Source organism: Pezoporus occidentalis, unplaced genomic scaffold (assembly GCF_034315485.1).
Source record: "Pezoporus occidentalis ecotype Australia unplaced genomic scaffold, CSIRO_AGI_Poc_V1 ctg158, whole genome shotgun sequence".
In the NCBI taxonomy this organism is placed as follows: domain Eukaryota; kingdom Metazoa; phylum Chordata; class Aves; order Psittaciformes; family Psittacidae; genus Pezoporus; species Pezoporus occidentalis.
The window spans coordinates 3,043,874-3,065,017 of NW_026913404.1; the positions used below are offsets into that span (position 1 = coordinate 3,043,874).

The 21,144-nt window shown below is 55.5% G+C and overlaps 1 protein-coding gene across 3 annotated transcripts in view; it reads left to right on the top strand.

Annotated features, from left to right (window-relative positions):
- The first annotated feature begins 1,516 nt into the window (after nucleotides 1–1,516).
- NTN3 (netrin 3) overlaps nucleotides 1,517–21,144 on the top strand; it is a 30,380-nt gene continuing 10,752 nt past the window's right edge. The window contains exons 1-3 of one of the 3 annotated variants that reach the window (XM_062612023.1): nucleotides 1,517–1,628; nucleotides 11,371–12,358; nucleotides 18,984–19,172. In XM_062612023.1, coding sequence (XP_062468007.1) covers nucleotides 11,392–12,358; nucleotides 18,984–19,172 — 1,156 coding nt within the window. In that variant the 5' untranslated portion in view covers nucleotides 1,517–1,628; nucleotides 11,371–11,391. Of the gene's footprint in view, nucleotides 1,629–2,330; nucleotides 2,468–11,143; nucleotides 11,232–11,363; nucleotides 12,359–18,983; nucleotides 19,173–21,144 lie in introns of those variants that run through there. The other 2 variants (XM_062612024.1, XM_062612022.1) reach the window with 2 other exon arrangements.

Below are 21,144 nucleotides of genomic sequence, written 5' to 3' on the forward strand. Positions count from 1 at the left end.
GACACCCAGCAGTCTCAGCAGTCTGATTCCTACCATAGTGAGTGTTCCATCCCTGCTGATGTCCTCAGCAGCCCCCTATTTGCCAAACCCAGATTCACATTTTTCTCTTGGGCTCTCCACCCTACAAAGGGGATATGCAGCAAACAGTGGAAATGAGGAATCAGGAAACAGCTTCTGCCCTTCTCAGGTGGGGTTTAACTGATGTGAGGCCTGTAGACATCAGTTCCAGGACTTCCCTGTATGGTAGCCAGCACATGTTTGGGACTCAGGATGTAGGTAGATGAGTGTGAAAAGAGCAGCTATGGGGCTGTGGTGACACAGCACCACTGTGGAGCAGCCAGGCCAGGCCAGCTCAGCATCACAGCTCATATTTATGGTAGTCCTTGTGCTTTCTGGTGAGGAAAACACCTTCAGGACCATCCGTGGGACAATTCCTTCTTTGTGCCACTTCAGGATCTTGGAGCTGAGTACAATGGGGCTTTTGCCCCATTGCCTTGGTCATCCCAGCTGTTCCCAGCCCCATGCACAAAGTCTCACACTTTCCTGGTAATCACTGCCCTCACTGTGGCCCTTCACAAACACACACTGGCCCTGCACTTGCTTTTCCACTGGTATCTGCATCTGGGCTGCTGGGGCTTTGCGGCTTATGCCTTGGCCTTCTGACTCTCCAAATGCACAAGAATGTTTGTGGCATCAGACTTACAGACCCCTACAGTTCCCCTGCCCACAGTTCGGGTCTCCTCTGCCCTGTCACCTGGTGGCTTTGCGCTTATTTATCCATACTGCTGCTGCTAGAGTAGTGGGAAAATGTGTTTTGTGCAACACGGCTGACAGCAGCAAACAGCATTTTCCCTGGGACTCGAGGCCAGCTGGGGTCTCATCCTTCAGCAAGCATCTGCCAGACGGATGGAGAGAGGCTTCTTCTGCAACCTGCTGCGCTGGAGCAACAGGATGTGGGGGCCAGGGGTCTTCTCCATAACTAGGGGTCCTCGGGTTTGGGGTGATGCTGGTGATGCCTTGAACATAATGGGTGAGCACCGTATGGGCACCTTGCTCTTCTCACCACCTCTGGTACCCTCCTCTGTCCTCACAAGGGCATCCATATGAAGGATGTTCTCCAGGCCAAGCTAGAAGATGTGGGGGGTGCAGTGCTGTGAACACGAACCTAGTGAAAGAGGGGATCCAGGTCCAGGTTTTCTGCTCTCCTCTGCCGCCTCACACAAACGCTGATTAGATTAGTTTCACCTTTTTCTTCCCCCACTCACAGGTGGCCTGGGATGAATAGGGTGGTCAGACTTTTTCCCTGGGGAAGCCCGGAGGCAGTAGGGATGAGTAGTCTCTCGCAGTGGGCTCCCTATTTCTCTTCCTTACGAGCGAAAACCAGAGGTTGAGATTGGTGCTGGCATAGCAGCTTCGGCATCGCGAACTGGAGCAAAAGCTCCATTCTCCTACTCCTTCGTAAGAGGAGGCTGTTCCGGCCTCGTAAATCCCTCATTTCTTCTGCTTTGGGAAGCACGGGGAGGATTATACGCGGCACCGGCTGAGCCCTTGGCGTCCAGGGCCACAGCGGCGATGGGTCCGCTCCGGACAGAACTCCCGGGTGGCCGCGGGGCTGGAGCGGGCGGCAGGTGGGAGCCCGCCCCGCACGGTGCCCCGACGGGGAGGGTTGTCCGCCGGCGGGGAGGCCCCTTCCTCCCGGCCTGGCCAGCTTCGATGCCGGCCCCTTCCCGCTCCGGTCCCGGCGGGGCGGCGGCGGAGGGCGGAGGCAGGGCGGGCAGCGCGGCGGCGGGCGGTGCGCACACACACACACACCTCCCTGCATGTGATTAAATGGCTCAAAATCTGCTTCTGATTTCCTCGGGGAGGTGACTTTTCCCTTCTTTTCAACCCGGGATTTATTAGAGCCTTTTTACTCCTCTCCCAGGCAGCGGTCGCGGCTCAGTTCCTCCATTTCTTGCTTTTCTTTTTCTCTCTCTCTCTCTCTCTATATATATATTCATATATATATATTCATTTTATTGGGTGTTTTTCCCTTTCTTCTCTCTTTCTCCTCTCTCGCAGCCGGAGCAGCCGCGGGCGGTGCGGTGGAGAGGGCAGGAGCGCGGTCGGCTGCGGGCACGGCGCTGGGGACCCGCCCGCACTGCCGGGAGCAGCCCTCCCTCTTCGCACTATTTCGCTTTATTTTGCTTTCTCTTTCCCCCACCTTCCTTGGCAACTTGTTATTATTGCTGGGTTGGGGGTTTTGGGGGGGGGTGGTGTTTTTTTTTTGGGGGGGGTGGGTGGGCTTTTTTTTTTGGGGGGGTGGGGGTGCTTTTTGGGTGGTTCCCCCCCCTTTTTTTCCTGTGCTGCGATCAGCCAAGGGAAGGGGGAGCTGTCCCACGTCTCCCGCCGCGCTGCTGCTGCTGCCCCGGCTCCTCTCGCTCCTGGACCTGCTGCCCGGACTGACCCTGCTACCTGCCCGCCCGGGGTAAGCTGCTCTTCCAACTTCCCGGCCAGGCGGCGCCTACTCGGCTCCCCACCGCTCCCCTCCCTCGCTGCCTTTTATTCCCCCCCCCCCCCAGCCCTTTATTTCCCTTTCCATGCTTTCACCGCTGCTAACGGGACCTCCCCGCGGTGGGGCTGGGGTTGCCGCCCGCCCGCCAGCAGCCGGGCACGACTCCGGAATCTCCGGCCGCCGCCGCTCTGCGCGTTGACCCGGCTCCACTCGGTTCACAGCCGCAGCGCCGGTCGGGGTACGCGGGGCACCCGGCGCTGCACGGAGGCCCGCGTTGTCTGATCCCCTTCCCGCTGCTGCGAGGCTGCCGGGGGGACCCGGTGCGGGAGCGCTGCCATGCGCTGCCTGCAGTGCCCGGGCACGGGGCACGCACGTGCTGCCCGCAGCGCCTGCGCGAGGCCTTCACCCACTCCAAAGGTCCCCACCAGCACAAAGCCACTGGGCACCTTGGTAGTGTGTCCTCGCCCTTGCCACCAGCTCAGGCTTGGGGTTATCGCCGGTCCCTTCCCGACACTGCTGCCCCGGGGAGACCTCTCTGCGTGGCAGCTCAGAGCTGGGCTTCCCTGTGGAAGCAGCTCCTGCTGTGCTGCAGTCCTGGGGCCAGGCTGAGACCCCTTTAGCACTCCCAGCACCCTGCCCCACGTGAGAGCACGCAGCTCCAGCCAGAGCACGTGGAGGGGGTGTTGGCACAGGGAGAAGGGAAGCTGGGGTTTCTGCTTTTCTGTCTTGGAGCTGCTGAACCCTCATTCCTTCAAAGCGCTGTCCCTCCCGCAGCTTCCTGGCCCACCAGGGAGTGGGTGGGTGGAAATAACTTTCCTGGGATAAGGAATAACTGGTGTGATGGGGAACGTGGTGCTCAGCAGTCTGCTGCCTCACTTGGCTCTCGCTGAGCAGGTAAGTGAGGAAGGCCCCGTGGGGAGAAGCCAGTGCTTGTGGCTCCTGCTGGCTGGATGCTCATCTACGCAGTGTTTGTGCATGGGCTCTCCTTGACCTAATGAGGGGCTGAGCATTCCCACCTCTGACCATACCATTTGTTTCGGACCTGAGATGATACTGAGCATAAACCTGATTTGCCAACCCTGGTCATGGAAGCGACACAGATCCTTCTTCCCTGGCCGAGTTCGCTGTTACCCACTCTCAAAGCCATGAGAGTCTGGAGCTCCCTGCAACCAGTGCAGCAGGAATGTGGCTTAAGCTGTGCTCCAAAACCACCCTCCAAGGCATTTGGATGGATGGCTGGCAACTCTTTTTGTTTGATTTTTTTTTTTTTTTTGTTGTTGTGTTTTTTTTGTTGTTGTTGTTTTTTTTTTTCCCCCTAGCAATATCCCATTTATAAAACAGAGGGAGCTGGTGTGCTGCTCTGACCACCTGGCTGGAGCAAGCTGGTGAGGGGACAGGAGGTCCTGCGGCCCACCAGCTCAGGGTGGGCTGTGGGGGTCCCAACATCCCTTCCTCCTCTGCCGGTACATGGAACAAGGGTGAGTTGGTCCCTGCAGAGCAGAGGGCAGGTGTAATCCTGGGATGGGAAGGAGCCAAGGTGAGTCTGCAGCCTAGAGAAGGAAGAAGCTGAGCCCAGTGATGCAGCTGAGCACGCTGTGGCCTGAAGTGAGGAGCCCACCAAAACTGCAAGCTGGTAGGAGTGTGGGCTGAGGAACGTTTCTGCTGCTCCTTACCACCAGAACATGGTGTCTTCAGCCTGAGCTGGCTGGAACAGGGGCCCCACCTTGGGTGGCAGCTGGTGGTGTGGGTCTGAGCAGGGTTTCCCAGCCTGGAAGGAGGTGAGCATCAGCACAGACCTTGGAGCACACACTGAGATGGCTTTGACTTCCATCGGCAGAGAAGAGGCCACCATGCTAAGGATGTCCATTGCACCTCTGCCTTCTGTTACCCCACCCTGTTAGTCAGGCCCTGCTCCATAAGGAAGCAATTATTTTGTGCCCCCATGAGCCCCTCCCTGAGCCTGCGCAGGACACTTGCAGTCTGTATGGAAACGCGACAGATTTTCCATATTCTGCTTTGCCCTGTGATGTTGAAAAATATACGTGACAGCCTCCTCCAAAGGCTGCAGACTTGGCTGGCACTCAAGCAACAACAGGCTGTGGGACACCAGGAGCATGAAATATCCTACCAACAGCCAGAGAGGGGGTAAAACAAAAAAGCTAAAGCTGAGATGTCAAAGTGCAGCGTGTTTCCGGCCCCATTGTCGTGAGCCATATTCGACCCAATGTAAGAGATCTTTCAAAGCCAGCCAAATGCTGTCATCTCTGAATGCCATTTTAAATATTCATCCAGACTATTTTCAACATCTGTGCCTGGCATGTTGTGAAAAGGCAACAAGGGACGTTATGGAAACCAGATCACTGTATTCCTGTATGGAAGAGTGGAAAGGGGTTGAAGCAATGAGGACTTCTAGGCTGGGACCATGCAAGTCCCATGCACTGGCTGGACGCAGGAGGAGGAAAACCCTCTGCACCTCCAGGGGTGCTCCTGGGGAGCACATGGCGTGGCAGGATTGTACAATGGGTTCAGGGAGCTGGGGTGCGATTAGAGTTGGATGAAGCTACAAGTCAAGCAGTAATGGAGGTAAACAGTAGCAACAAGGCAGCTGTGTTTTCTGTTCCTGCAAGGCTCCAGATGCCTCCTTGAGCCAATGTTGTGTTGGGAGCACAAGGAGGAGATCCCCAGCCTGTGCTGGCTGAAGGATGCAAGACTGTTTCAGCAAAAGGGATTCAGCTCCACAGCATGTAGATGATTCCATGCTGAAATCTCTGCTCCCAGGAGCAGGAACATCTGTCCCCAGGGCTGCTGGCGAGCAGAGCAGGAGCAGGGTACCCACAGGGGACTCTCCTTCCCGTGGCCAGTGTGACTTATGAGCTACCAAAATGGGTGAGCAGGGATGGGTGTAAACATCCAGCCTTTGACAGCTCTGCACATGGTGGAGTAGCCTAGGGACTGTTTGCTTTGTGGTGGATTTCTTTTTGTTTTTTTTTTTTTTTTTTTATTCTTTTTGGTTGTTTTCGATAACCCAGGAAATCTGGGCTCTGTTTCTGCCTTTTGTAATGTCAGGCTGCAGCTAATTCAAGCCAGGCCAGATTCTGACCACAGGTATGCCAGTGTAAATTTGAATGGAGTCGCTTACGTCTTGGTTTGGCGTGATGTGAATGGAGTTACTGCTGGATGATGCCAAAGGGCTGAGGTCAGAATCTGGCCCATCCTTTTCTGTGTGCAGTGTAATTTGTGTGTGTCTTCTGGCACTGCTGAGGTATCATATGGCTTGTGTAATGCTGGCTCCAGCCTGCCAGAGAGCATCGTGATACCTAGTGCCGGGGGTGCCTGCTGCAGGAGGACGCTGCTGTGTAATTGCCCATGTGAGATGCACGGACCCTGGGGAGGAGGGGCTGAAAGCCCGAGGGGCTGTGCAGAGTGATCGGCTCCATGGATGCGGATCCATATGCTGCTGGAAGCTTCTGATGTTTAAATATCAGAAGAGAGGAGGAGCCTGTAGAGCAAAGCAAGGCATCTTCTCAGTGCCATTAGCTGCATCCCAAGTGGGCATTGGTTGCTCCATTAGCAGCTGGGAAGGCAATCAGCATTCCGTGCCGCATCCCTCCGGCCTCTCCTAACCGTGTGTGCTCCCTCCTGCTGGAAAGCCAAGCCCAGTCTCAGCGTCTTGGCTGCGTGGGATTTTTCCTTTCGTTTTAAATATTTTTCAGTTGTGTTTTTTTGTCCCAGCAACACATGGAATGATTTATCCATGGCCAGAGCACAGCTTGGTCCTGATGAGCTCTGCTGGTTGGGTGATGGGATGGAGCATCCCCCAGCTAACATCAGTGTGGTGTGGTGGGGAACTGGTGCCTGTGGATGGGATGGAAGGGGTGGGGACCTGGGGATCTGGCAGCTTCCCAAGGTGGGCCCTGTTCATGGAGCTGGAGCAGATCTGCAGTGAGTCCCTCCAACAGCACAGGTAGCAGGGATGCCCTCATTAGAAAGGGCTCATGACAAGGTGAGAATGTGCAAGGTCTGGTAGCAGGTACATCCTGGTTAAGGCACATGCTCTGGTGGTTTGGGCTTGGCTACAGTTTCTCTGAGCACATCATTCTTCTTCTGCTTTCGGTCCCCTCCTGTCCCCTCATTGCCCTTCTGCTCAGAGCTGCTGGTGGGCTTTACTGGGGATGGCACCCTGCAGGGATGAGCAGTCCTCATCAGCCCTGTTCAGGTACTTTGGATCTAGTTGCCAGATCCCCTCAAGTACGCAGGTGCTCTGCCCCTTGCCTGGGGGTTCCTCTGCCTGCTACTCCCTTTCTGTGACATGCCATGAGGAGTTTTTTGGTGCCCTGGATGGATGGGTGGCTCTGTCCCTACCCTGTGCTAGCACTAGGGACCTTGTCCCTGTGGTGTGGCACCTTGTGGATTCCAGGTACCCCCATCTTGACCGTGTAAGACCACATGCTTTCCTCAGGTGCTGTCGACACCCCATGCACGAGAGGAGAAACCCAGCCCACTGTTCCATGCCAGTGGTGTTGGGAAGGACCTGGGGGAACCATGCAGGACCCTGGCAGGAAGGAAGCACCATTTCCTGCCCTTTCTCAGGGCTTTCCCCTTCCCAATCCATGCTGGTTGCTCAGCTTTAGCCATCCCTGCCCTATAAGCCTAGGCTTTTGGGCAGCAGGGCTCAGCAGATGGCTCAGGCTGCTCACACCTTCCCACTCAGCTTTAACTGGAGAAGGCTGCTCTCATGCCGCAAAGGTCCTGGGATCAGATCTGCCTAATAACCCCCTTCCCTCCCCACCCAAAGTCATTCCACTTAATCCTGTAACTACCTCTGCAAAGCTGTCATGGCCCCTAGTCTGTTGGGTGGTGACCCTAGGCCCGCTGTAGGCACCAGCATCTGTATTTGGGGACTTCTGTTCTTTTTGCCCTGTGTCACCTGTATTTGTCTCATGCATTCCATTTTGGGACCAAGCTCCCACTTGATAGGTCAGCATCCAGAGCCCTGGAGCCTGGCGTTGCTTTTGGCAGCACTGCTTCCGGAGAAGATGATGGGAAGGGGAACCCAAGGCAGGCTGGAGCAGCACCCTGACAAACCTCCCACAAGGCAGGAAAATGCTGAGAACACTTGGGAAGCATGTTGCTGTAGGGAACAGGGGTGTGGAGGCACTGGATGCAGTAGCTGATTCTTTCCTTTCAAAAGCACGTGTGAAGCACTGCAACAGCATGACTTCCTTCCAAGCCGCATGGCTGTTAGCATTCCCGAGCGGAGGAGAGAGGAAATTGCCCACCTCAGAAATGCAGCTGCTTCTGGGGAGGAGCTGGGAGCAGAGTCGATTCCTCAGGAAGGGTGAGCCCTATGGTGCTGCTGGTGGCCACCAGAGAGCATTGCTGGGGACACCGCTAGCGTGCTGTCACTGGGAGCTGCACCCCCTCCTTGTGCTGGATTTGTGCCAACAGACTTGTCCCGTTTCATAGAATCCCAGAATCCCAGACTGGTTTGGGTTGGAAAGGACATTAAGCTCATCCAGTTCCATCCCTCTGCCGTGGGCAGGGACACCTTCCACTAGACCAGGTTGCTCCAAGCCCCATCCAACCTGGCCTTGAGCACTGCCAGGGATGGGACATTTCTTCTTCCTCAGTCAGCACCCTCTGTTTGCACTGCACCCAGGGGCAGTGAAGATGGGAAGTGGAAATCAGGGAAAGATAGGGGCCGGGGAGAGAAATCCCCACTGCAAGGCCTCCCCAGCAGCTTGCCAGAAGTGCGGGGTCATGCTGAATATGCGTAAAAGGAGCATGCTGAGGCTTCTCTGATACAAGGTGAGGCCCGCAGAGACCAGTGGCCTTCGGCAGGATAATGGGGTGAGTCGGGCACGGGGCGTGCGTGCCTGTGTGTGGTCTCACGAATGATAATGATTTCCATTCCTGCCCTGCCTCCACAGCACCAACGAGCCAGCACTGGCTCCCCCCCAGGAGCAGAGCCCCCAAAGGTTGCCCACGGAACCTCTGGGGCTTGCACCACGCTGCAGTAGGCAGGAGAAACTGAGCTTCCCATTGGATGCAGAGGGTGGGTGGGAGATGCTTGTTTTCCTAAGTGTCCCAGTGGTAACCCTGGTCCGAGCCCTAGACCTGCTGCCCCAGCCCTGCTTGTTACACCTTCACCTCTGGGCTCTTCCCTTGCCACCACTGGGTGTGGGTGCTATCTCTGCCCTCTGGGCAGGGGTTTCTTTCTACCTTTGTGTCTTACCAGGAATTAAAAGGCCTTTGCAGGTGGCACACTGAGCACGGCCCTACTCCTGTCATCTTGCTACCGTGTAGCATAGAGGAGAGGGTGTGTGCCTCATTTGATACACCCAAGTTCCCCTGGGGTGGATTCATGCAGATTCTATGGCATCCCAGGGGGTTTCTCCTCTGTTCTGATAGGGTTGTGCCGGTCCCATCTGCTGCCCTGACACTGGTGGGATGGGAGGTGGTGGTGGCTGCACCCAGCCAGGTCCCCTCTGTGGGGTGTGCATTGGATGGCATGATGGGTGAGCTGCAGCATCAGAAGACTGAAGGGCCATGCTGGTCTCTACAAGCATTTGCATGGTCAGGTAGTACTGGCATTGCAGGGGGGTTCGGTGCTGGGTTGAGTGCAGGAGCCCTGTGGGCTGGCAGGGGCTCTGGTTCACTGCCTGCTGCTCTGCACTAGGCTGGTCCTGGGGATGGTTCCATCAGGATTGTATTGAGGGGTTAACCAGAGGCTGTCTTCACTCAGCAGTTCCCAGACAGGCAGATGCAGGGAAGCTTGGAGCAACTAGGGCTTCACCTCCTGCCCACGAGGCAGCTGCCTGCAATGGGGATGCTGTTCACTGCCTTGTGCTTTGGGACACGGTGCTTCCTCCACTGTGGTGATAGCCACATCCCTGATACCCCCTCTGCTCCTGTGGAATAGGGGGTTGTCAGTGCTCTGGGCACCCTAGAGACAGCATCCCTCATGTTGGGCTGCTGTGTCCCCAAAGGGGTCTGTAGTGCTGCCACACAGTGAGGGACATGCTGCCTGGGTGATACAGAGACCACCAAGGGAGCCACTGGCTTTTCAGCAGGCAGCATCTCCTTTTCCATTGGCAGATAAAGCGGTGAGGAAACAGCGTGGAGGTGGCAGGGCCAGGATTTGTCCTGGGGGAGATGTCTAGGGATGGGCTGAGACCCCTGTCCCTGCTCCCTTCTCACTGGAGATGCATAGGCTCTGGCACTGGCTGCCTATCTGAGCATGGCTGGGAACAAAGGAGCTTCCCCCAATAGTTGTTTGGCAGCCGGACAGAGGCAGCTTCCTTCCAAAGCCATGCTCCTTGGTGTTTTTTTGCGAAAGGGAATAAAGCAGAAAACCCCAAACCCCTGTATCATTTGGAATGGGCTGTCCCCTGCCAGGCTCCTTAGGCCAAGTGGGCAGCCGGACAGGCCAGGGTGGTGTTGGGGGCTGTAGACGGGAGCAGAGCGTCACTGTGCTTGGGTCATGCTGTTGGAGCAGAGCTTTATTCTTTGAGTGAAGCACAAAATCCAAGTCACGCAGAATCCCAGGCTGGTTTGGGTTGGGAGCAGTGTTTAAGCTCATCCAGTTCCAACCCACTTCCACGGGCAGGGACACCTTCCACTAGAGCAGCTTCCTCCAAGCCCCTGTGTCCAACCTGGCCTTGAACACTGCCAGGGATGGGGCAGCCACAGCTTCTCTGGGCACCCTGTGCCAGCGCCTCAGCACCCTCACAGGGAAGAACTTCTGCCTAAGAGCTCATCTCAGTCTCCCCTCTGTCAGGTTAAAGCCATTCCCCCTTGTCCTGTCCCTACAGGCCCTTGATAATAGTAACTAATGAAGCAAGTGTAGGTTATACTGTTTAAAACCTATTACACTATTTCCCTGTTGATTAAAAATCCCCATCTGATCTGCACTGTTGTTTGGGTCTGAAATGTATTTTCATAGCAGCAATCCAGTGATTGCGAAAGGTTACAGTGAAAGTGCAGAGGACCCTGAATCTCACCTGACGAGTGGAGTCACGGGTGCGCTACACCAGTGCACCTCAAGATATTCTGTCAGGTGTTCGCAAGCACCTTCAAGCTGATTTTAATCCAAAATTACGTCAAATGTTGCTGGTGAGCATTGTCCAAGTTTATCAGCTACCGCCATCTGAACATTCAAGTATTTATGACTTTCCTCTAGATTCTATCAGTCATTGCAAAACTTTTGGAGAAGACACTTGAATGTGGACAGTGATGGTCTTTACCTTTCCCTCCATTAACAGACAGGCCAGACTCGGACCTGGGTTTCTGGGGGTGAGGCCAGAATAACCTTCTTTTGCCAGTGGGAATACTCAGGCAGTGTAGTGGTGGGATTTGGAAGGGATCTAGCATCTGGTTCAGGAAAGCTACCATGCCCAAGGTTACTGGGATGTTGCTTGGGCTGTGGCACAGCAGGGAAAGTGGTGCTGGACCCAAAGCCTTCATCCTGGTGAGCTCCTGCCTGTTGTAAAAAGCCCCCATAAGGTGTTTTCACTGGTGCTCTTTTCTCTTGCACTGGCAGCAGCTGTTTCGGGCTGTGGTTGGGTAACTTGGGTTTGCAGCTCCTGTCACAGCCGAAAGGTCTCTCCAGCTCTTACCTACCTCCCATCCTTGGTATTTCGCTCCTGCTGATGAGCAGCAAGGGATAAGTGTGGATAAGTAATCATCTCCCTGCTGTGCTCCCAGAAGGCTACATCAGTAAGTGTGGGGTGGGAAGGTGAGCACAGGTCGAGAGGCAGACATGGGGCTGTTCCCCATCCCTTACCAGCCTCCTGCATGAGCAGTGCTGCGGTTGTGCTGCTCATGGCAGAGCTGCAGGAGCCATTCTCTCTCTTTGCTGTCCACCCAGGGAGGAGCCATTTCCCTCGCCCGGGAGGATGGAAGTCCTGCAGCTCCTGCGCCTGCTCCTCACCACCGCCATGCTGGGCTTCTCTCAGACCGTGAACCCCTTTGTGGCCCAGCAGACCCTCCTGGACCCTTGCTACGATGAGAGCGGTGCTCCTCGCCGCTGCATCCCTGAATTCGTCAATGCCGCCTTTGGGAAGGAGGTGCAAGCCTCCAGCACATGTGGGAAGCCCCCAACGCGGTATTGCAACGCCTCGGATCCGCGCCGAGCCCACCCGCCTGCCTACCTGACCGACCTCAACACAGCATCCAATATGACATGCTGGCGCTCTGAGACCCTCCACCACTCACCCCAGAATGTCACTCTCACCCTCTCCCTCAGCAAGAAGTTTGAGGTGGTCTATGTCAGCCTCCAGTTCTGCTCTCCCCGGCCAGAATCCACCGCCATCCTCAAGTCCATGGACTACGGCAAGACCTGGGTGCCGTACCAGTACTATTCCTCCCAGTGCCGTAAGATCTACGGCAAGCCCAGCAAAGCCACCGTCACCAAGCAGAACGAGCAGGAGGCCCTCTGCACCGATGGCCTCACCGACCTCTACCCGCTCACCGGCGGGCTCATTGCCTTCAGCACCCTTGATGGGCGACCCTCTGCCCAGGACTTCGACAGTAGCCCCGTGCTCCAGGACTGGGTGACGGCCACCGACATCCGTGTGGTCTTCAGCCGCCCGCACCTCTTCCGCGACCTGGGCAGCCGGGATGCTGGGGAGGACGAAGGAGGCACCAGCTCCACCCCATATTATTACGCGGTAGGGGAGCTGCAGGTTGGCGGGCGCTGCAAGTGCAATGGGCATGCGGCGCGCTGTGTGAAGGACAAGGAGCAGAAGCTGGTGTGTGACTGCAAGCACAACACTGAGGGGCCCGAGTGCGACCGCTGCAAGCCCTTCCACTATGATCGACCCTGGCAGCGAGCCACGGCTCGTGAGGCCAACGAGTGTCTGGGTGAGTGAGATTTCATTTTTCACTTTCATTTTTTACAGGGTTGAAACTCTTAAATGGGTTGTTGGGGGAGGATGGGATGGGTGCTGAGTCAAAGTGATAGAGCGTACTTGTCCAGAGGTACTGGGGAGCATCCCCCATCCCTGGAGAGCTTGGAAAGGCTCAAGCATCTGCCCTGTCTCTGCTGAGCTGAGGCTTTCCCAGCCCTCCAGCAAGTTGCCATGGGCAAAGGCCCTGAAACACTCCAAAAAATCAGCGGTGTCTTCCAGCAGGTCAGCAAACCTGGGTGTGGGATGCACAATGCCCATCTAGGGGTTTTCCCGTGGGCATCAAACAAGCTGTCCCTGAGCCACGAAGGGGAATCACAGTGGTCCCCCATGAGATGTGCTGTGGGGTAGGGAGCAGGCAGCAAAACCTGGCAGAGATTGAGGAAATACCTGAGTCAACATTTTACCATTCATGGGGGGTTTGGCATGGCGCTTTGCGTGGTGATTTTACCTTGTCTGTCCTCACAGAGGTTAAAAATATTGTCATTGAAATGAAATGGTTCCAAAATACCATACTGGCTTTGCTCAGCTCTCCCACTCCTGACTCTTTGTGAGATTTTGATGGAGATTTTTTTCTTTTGTCCTGATTTGGGATGGGGTTGGGGAATGCCACAGCCCTGCAAAAGTCTGGGAGAGGGAGGAACAGCCCCTCACTCTTCCTGGACTGGAGCCTGGGTCCCAGGGAGTGGCGGGAGGATGGAGACGAGGGAAAGCCATACCATTAATCAGCCTCTGAAAGGCTCAGTGGATGTGCCAGAGGTCAGGGGGACTTGTTAGTATTTGTGATCGATGTCTTGTTGAGATCCCAGCTGTCGTCTTATTTTTATATATATATATATATATATGTTACAGTGGATTTCTTCTAAGAAAGGCTAAAAAGGCAGCAGGCTCCAAGCAAGTGCTGGGGTCAATGCTTTAAACCACCTCACTTCCTGTGGGAATGTGTCAGCCCTTGCATTCTCCCACTTTTCTCAGAAAGATGAGTTTTGGAGCAAATCTCAGAAAAAAAGCCATCAACTCTGCACCCTGCCCATGGCTGCTGCCTCCAGGGGAAGGGCTCTGGATGGAAGTGAACCCATGGAAACCCCCTGGGATAAAAAGCAAGACCCCAACCTGAGGACCCTTGGGGCACCCCACAGTACATCTGCCTCACCATTGAGTCCTCTGGTATAGCAGGGTGATGGCAGCAGCGATGGCTCTGCTGGCACAGAAGAAGTTAAACTGAGGGGAGCATCTGCAGATCTCCCTGTCCATCTTGGCCATCACAGGGTGAAGGTCCTGCACCCCAGGGCTGTGCTGCTGAGCATACTGCCCTCAGCTGCGTCACCCTTTCGGCAGATGAGGCTGAAAAGATAAATGAGAGAGAAAAGAGGAGACGAGGGCACAGCGCAGTCCCTTCAAATTCCACCCCAACAAGCCCCCTGCACAAAGACCCTTCCCCGAGCTGCGTGTGAAAGTAGTTTTTTCCTGTTGATTCGCTCCCTTCTTTCTCCCTTTCCCCTCTCAGGCTTTGTGCCCTCTCTGAAGGGACCTGAAAAGAGCTTCTCTGTCACCCACTCCAAAGGGCTTAGCGGCTGAGAGCTGGATTAGCTCCCCAAGCCTTCCCCTCTGTGCCTTTCAACAATGACATCTCCCCAGCCAGCATGAACAGATGCAGCAATTAGTACCTATTAAAAGGAGAGGCTGCTGGGGAAGTTCCCTTTGCTCAGCCTAGGGCTGCAGGCTTTCAGACTCCATCCTTCAGCGGGCACCGGTGATGCTGGTGTGTGATGGTTGGTGATCCCGTGTGGCTATGGGGGGGTTAGAAGGAGGAGGGTGGATGGATGCAGGAGCTTGGCAGCTCAGTGCCAGCCAAGGGGCAGGCCTGGGGGGCTAAAACATCCCAAAAGTGGATTTGGATGGAACCATGGGTCTGGTACAGCTTCAGGTCGTGCTGGAGTGTCACCTCTTGGCTCTGTGCTCCCCAGCATCCTGTATGAGGGTTTGTCCCACTCCAGGAGTTTCTACTTGCTCTGGCATGGGGGCAAATTTATGTTCTGCACCATGTCATGGTGCTGGGACATCTATCCACACAGCTGAGGACAAACTTTTAACTGCACAAGAATTTCTGCCTCTGGCTGGGGTGGGAAATGCAGAAGTGAAACAGGCGGGTGATGGCTGAGGTCTGAGCATGGGCAATGGGCATGACCCCACTACGGCTGCCATGTGGTGGCCATGAGGTTCACAGGGACATTGCTGTGCTGTGGCACTGGGGGGGGGCAGCGTGGCTTTGGCAAGTAGGCAGGTTTGGGGATGTCACCAGCCAGGGTGGTGACAGTGGATTTATCACACTGCTGGCTTGGCAAGAGGGCCCAGTGCCTGCTCCATGCTGCAGGGTGCATGGCCCTGTGCCTGGTGGTTAGAGAGTGGTGCCATCGGTCCATGGGCACAGGGGACTCTCTGATACCCTCAAAGGGCTGAATGTCCCACTAGGTGTTTGCCCTGCCAATATTAGGATGCTTTGCTGTGCCCTGCCCAAAACAGGATAGAGAAAGGCAGGAAGGACAGACATGTGTCCTCATCCATGTGTCCCTCCAGCTTTTAGCCCTTCAGTGAAGGATAATCCCAGCAGAGTCGCCTGTGCGAGCAGGATCACCGAAGTCCTGAGCTCCCCCCATGAGATGCATCAGCTTTATTCTTGTGCCTCCTCCTCCTCCCCACCACTGCTTGCACATGCAGCCTATCACCGCCCCCCGGCAGGCAACCCCCTAACTCCTGTCCTGGAGAAGAAGGGGAAGCGGATTAGCACAGAGCAGCCACTGGAAGTAATTGATGCAGTCACTGGGGATGCAGGAGCTCTTGTTCCCTTTGTGGCCGCCGCTGTGGGAGCGCTCCCAGAGCACTGGGATAATGCACGGGGCTGGCTCTGATGCGGGGGTTCGGTGAGGAAGGATGGGCTGCGCCCCCCTGGGAGGACCTTGCTGGCTGCTGCTCCCTCTGCTCTGGGCTGGAGGGCTGTGGAGATTGATCTGGGATGCCAGAGCCTGAAAACACTGATCCTTGGAGTGGTGATGGGACTTAGAGGATACCAAGTGCTTCCCTTATGTCCTCTGTCGCTCCTTGTACATCTTTGCTTTCTTCTTCTATCTCAGTACTTCCCATGCAAAAATCTCAGAAACACCCCCTTGAGTTGCCCTGGCCAGTTTTACTTCTAGAGCAGGATATGTGCTGTTGGCAGCCCCTACCCTGGCAGGATGCTCCTTGCCTTCTCCCTATCATATGTGCTGGAAAATAGCAGCACCATGCACGGTCCTTCCCTGGGAGCATAGTGGGCAGTAATTCGGGGTTGGTAGTGGCTTTGGGAGGTGGCAAGCGAGCAGCATCCCCCTGAACCCCCAGTCTGCTGGGATGCTGCACCGCATGGACAGCGGGTGCCAAGGCAGGAGTGCTGGGAGTAGGCAGACACCACGATGGAGGGTATTCATACTTGTCTGAGCATCTTAAGTCCTGCTCCTCCCCGGCTGGGGCTGGAGTGGCTCAGCCTTGCCCCTCGCAGCCCTCAGGGAGGGCTCTCCACCACTTCTGCTTCCCCTCCTGCTTCTTGGCAGCATGAGCCCTGGCCCCTCTTTTCCCAAGCACGTTCCGCATGAGGAGGGGCAGTGTGGATGGGAGGGAAGGGTCTCGGTTCCCATCCCAGGGTGGAGGTGCAGCCTCATCCTGCCCCGGGCTCTCCTCCAGCCAAAGCAGGGGCGTAGCTTGAATCCACTGCGGGTTGGCAGCAGCGGCAGGTCTAGGGTTTCACTGAGCCGGCTGCCTTCCCTAATTATTCCCAGGAAAATTCCAGGGGCAGCAGCCATGCTCCTGCCCTGCGGGCTCCATCCATCGCCTGCCACACGTGTGCCCTGGTGCGCAGCGCTGCTTGTCCTGTGAGGGGCTTCCTGCCCCAAACCGCCTTGTGCTATCACCCTCCACTCTTCACCCGCAGCAGCCTGGAGGAGGAGAGGTTGTGGGGTGGCCAGAGCGTGGGCCGGGGTTCAACCACCATCAAAAGGGGGACAGAACGTTGCTCCTTTGCAAGGTGTCAACATTTAATTAGTCTATTATTGCAAATTGTTAGATGTTGTGATTGTTTAATTGATCATATGATTGTTTAATTGGGCATACTGTATGAGGGCGGAAGCAAGCTACCACATAATTAGCCCCAAACTGTGCGATTAAATTCTTATTAATACCCCAAACAGCAGGGAACATTCAAGCCTTTAATTAGTGATTAACGGGAGACAGAGAGAGCTTGAAACCTAGCCGGCACTGAGGAACAGGGAAGTATTTATCTGGGTAAGAGGGACCTGACTGCCCCACTTAGTGCCAGATGGCTGAACCGTGGATCCCATGCTGGTGTGATCCTGTCCCCGAGCAGGGGACAGCCACCCATCCCAGCCTGGCCAGATCCCCACCTTGGCTGGCCAGGACCATGCCAAAATCCTGGCTTGGCTCCAGCTCAGATGGAGGCAGTTTCCTGACCCCCAACCTAGACTGGGAGGAATAACCCAGAGTGGGCAGCAGCAGCATCCCAGAGGGGATGATGCTGGGCAGCAAGAGGAGGTTTCTTCCCAAAAGCCGGCTCCTGGGAGGGCCTGCAGCATGTTCCCAGGGAAAGGTGCCACCCAGGAGGGCCCCTGACCTGCAGCAGGTTTGGTGATGCTGTGAAACGTCCCAGTTACTCTCTCACCAATTAAACTGGAGACAGGGAGGGACCTATGCCAAGGGCAGTGAATCATTTACCTGACCTTTCTCTGCTGCCCATAGACTCCCCTCTGGGCTGCCATCTGCCCTCTTTCCCCAGAGGATGCAGGGGACAAACAGGGGTGACCCCAAGCATTCCCAATGGGACAGGAGAGATGCCCTTTGGGGTAACCCAACTGGCCTTTCAGTAATGCAAGGGAATAACGAGGCCCCTCTACCCCCAGATATTGCTCCTTTGCTGTGGTTCCATGCAGTTGCCTCAGTTCAGTGGCACAAACCACCTGGCTTGTCCCTGTCCTGCTATCTGGTATGTGCAAGGACAGTCTGGATACTGGGGTACTTTACCACCTCTCCTGGCCCTGGCAAAGCCTGGCCAAGCATCAGCATCCCTGGCACAGAGCATCCCAGACTACTTGGACCATGGGCAGTATTTGCTGCTCTCCCTACAGGAGCTGCATCCCAGCATCCAGAGTCAGAATTTGCCTCAGAAGTCCCTATTTTCACCATCACCAGGGAAACAAACGAAAAAGAGCTCAAAAGGCACAAGCCCCCGAGGCACCTACTGACACACCAAGTGTTATTTTGATGCCTGCCATGTGATTTTTACACTAATCTCAGCATGAGGGACCTCCGGGGGGAGCTGAGGGTTTGAACGTGTGGTGCCAGCACCAGTTTTCACCCCACTCAGGCCTCCAAAAGGCTCTTTTTGTTTTTAGGGCCAGGGTTTGCTCTTTCTTCCTTCCACCAGCATCCTTGCAACCAGGCAGGTGAGGGAGTGTTTGCTCTGCAGGACTGAAGCTCCTGCTGGCCATGGGGGAGACAACTTCTCACACCCGCCAAGCCAGGCCTGAGCAGTTAAATCTGGTCTAACACATTAATGAATTTCACAGGACACCTGGAAAAACTCTCACCCAACCTCAATTTACCAGCTCCAGGGGAAGGGCGCTGTGTTTCGCCAAAAGAAATCTTGTTCCCATTATCCTTTTGCGAGTGTTAAGCAGGAGCGGGTGTTGCTTTGCTTTTTATCTTGTACACTTGGAGCCAGGCAGGGGGAGCTGATGAAAGAACAGCATTCGTGTGGGTCTGCAGCAGCACACACATGTGCACATGTGCCAGCATCTGTGCATGCATATTCATGCATGTGTGTGAGCATGCATTTGTGCACATGTGCCCATAGCAGGGGGTTGGAACTGTATGAGCTTTAAGGTCCTTTCCAACCCTAAGTAGTCTGTGGTTCTGTGATTCTGTGTAATGGCATGTAGCTGTTTCTGTGCACATCTGTGTGCGTGCATGTGTGCACATGTAATGATATGGGGACATTTAGATGCACATGGACACGTGTGTGCACATGTATGTAGATATTTAGGGGCACGTTTTTTGTGTGTGTGTCCCTGTGCACATTTGTTTGTGCACACATGGGTTGCTGTGTGGGCTGCTATGTGTGTGCACACGTGCATACAGGGTAGAGCCTTAAATGTAAGGGGTTTGGGGGCTCCATTGTTGGTGGTGAGGATGGTGCCCTGTGAGGCAGCAGGAGCAAGGCCAGTGCACCCACCCATGAGGGTGGGAAGGGGGATGGGGGACAATGGGGCTGCAGGTGCCTGGGTGTGCTGCCAGACCCCGTATCTACACCCTTCCACCCCATACTTGCCTCCACCTGAGCCATGCCCCAGCCCTACATGTGCCCTTTCTCCTCTACCCTGACCCCCTTGCACTGGCTGATGCTGCACATCTGGATAGCACATTGGGGGCCAGCTGTGCCCTGCCTGTCCTGTTCATTGGCACTGGGGCAGCTCCAGCTCACCCCGGTGGGTCCCAGGTTGCACCCCCAGCCCTCATCCTCTCCCCTTCCCTTGCAGCCTGTAACTGCAACCTGCACGCCCGGCGCTGCCGCTTCAACATGGAGCTGTACAAGCTCTCAGGCAGGAAGAGTGGCGGCGTGTGCCTCAACTGCCGGCACAACACCGCGGGGCGGCACTGCCACTACTGCAAGGAGGGCTTCTACCGGGACCTCAGCAAGTCCATTACGGACCGCAAGGCCTGTAAAGGTAAGCTGGGGGATTCTCCATGCAGGCAGTGTGGGTCGTACAATCTGTCTTGATCTCCCTCCCATCTTTGCAACATCCTTTTGCTCAGAGCCTGGCTGCAGGTCACCTCTGCCGCCCCAAGAGTACCAGGCAGGGACATCATTTCAAACACATCTCCTCAAGCAATGGGGAGGACAATGGGCAGGGAGTGAGCATATTCCTTGAGCTCCATCCATCCTGGCAGGGTCCTGCTGTCTGGGCCATGGATGTGCTTGGAAGTGTTCAAGCTGCTTCACAAAATGACCCACGATGGCTTCCCTGCCTTACAGGGCTGGGGATGCTGGCAGAGGTGTCCATCATCCTGCTGGGCTGTGGAGCAGGATCCGGGTGTGTGTTTTAGCTATGGGGTAGCTCTGGGGAGCTGTTTTGGAGAGGATGCTGAGCACCATGGCTCATAGTGCTTGCAGGTAGGGTGGCTTGTCCCTGAGCTGGCCAAGAGATGCAATTGCTCCAAGCCATTGAGCCACAGCTTGACCTTAAAAGGTCCACAGCCTGTGCCAGACATCATGTGCTCTGAATTCATCCCTGATCCCTCTTTTTCCAGCTTAGAGTGCAAGTACCCCCCAGAAGGGAGTGCAGTATTTCATGGGCACTGGGCACCCCTGCTGCTGTGAGAACATAAACATAGCATGTTTATGTAGGGTCCACAGGAACTGTGGTTTTGGTTTTGGACCGTTAATGTTGTGGCCGCAGACGTGAATTGAAGGATTTGACTTTTGGGGTTCCCCTCTAGGGTGTCCTAGTTTTGTTGGTCATTCTGGCTCATGTAAGAGGTGACATTTGTCCCTTTCCCATGCTGTGTTCCATGGGAGCAGTTGAGGAGATAAAGGAAGAAACTTTCCATGTTTGACTGGCACAGCAGCAGGAGCATGGCTGAGCACTGACAAGGGCAGCCTTGCCTGCAGCCACCTCCTTAGCTCATCAGCTGTAATCACCCAAGCAGCTCACAGATCGACAGATCCCTCCTCAGCAGCCCGTGCTCCCATGGGCTTCCCAGGCCCAACAGCATGGCCAAACCATGTCAGTGCTATGGCTCTGGTCATGGCAGCCCCCCAGCAGCAGCAAGGGTTTCCTGTTGCCGGGCTTCATGCCAGGCAGCAACCAGGTCCCAAAGCCATGCCAGGTACCACCATCCTTGGGGTGACACTAGGAGAGAGGAAGAGGAGGAGGGAGGACAAGGCATGGAGAACAGAAGCTGCATGGAGACCTCATAGCAGCCTTCCAGTATCTGAAGAGGGCCTATAGGGATGCTGGGGAGGGACTCATCACTAGGGACTGTAGCCATAGAACAAGAGGGAATGGGTTTAAACTGAGACAGGAGAAGTTCAGGTTAGATTTAAGGAAGAAGTTCTTTACAGTGAGGGGGATGAGATGTTTGCACAGGTTGCCCAGAGAAGCTGTGGCTGCCCCATCCCTGGCAGTGTTCAAGACCAGGTTGGACAAGGCTTTGGTGACATGGTCTAGTGGGAGGTGTCCCTGCCCATGGCAGGAGGACGTTTGGAACTGGATGATCTTAATCTCCTTTCCAACCTAAACCATTCTGTAATTCCATGCATCCTGAAGGTCTATAGCCCAGCATCCTGGGCCCTGTCCCATTCCCGGAGGGGTCCTGATTCTGAGGCCAGGGAGGGATGGCAGCAGCCCCCAGCTCCTGCTCCAGCACTGCTGGACTTGGGCAGCTGCAGCAAAATTCCCTTTTCTGTGAGGATTGTCATCAAGCACTGGGGGATCACAGGCAGTCCTCACTCACCCCAGCTGGCACCAGGGCTTGTGAGGCTACTGGGGTGGCTGTGCCACCTCCACCTCCCCTCACATCCTCTGCAGTCAGTACCCAGCCTCCCCACCCTGCCCTGGATGAGTGGTTTCTGCTTCCCTTTGGTTCACCAGCTCCTTCTACCTTTGTTACCAAAATTATCCCATGAAATCCCAAGCA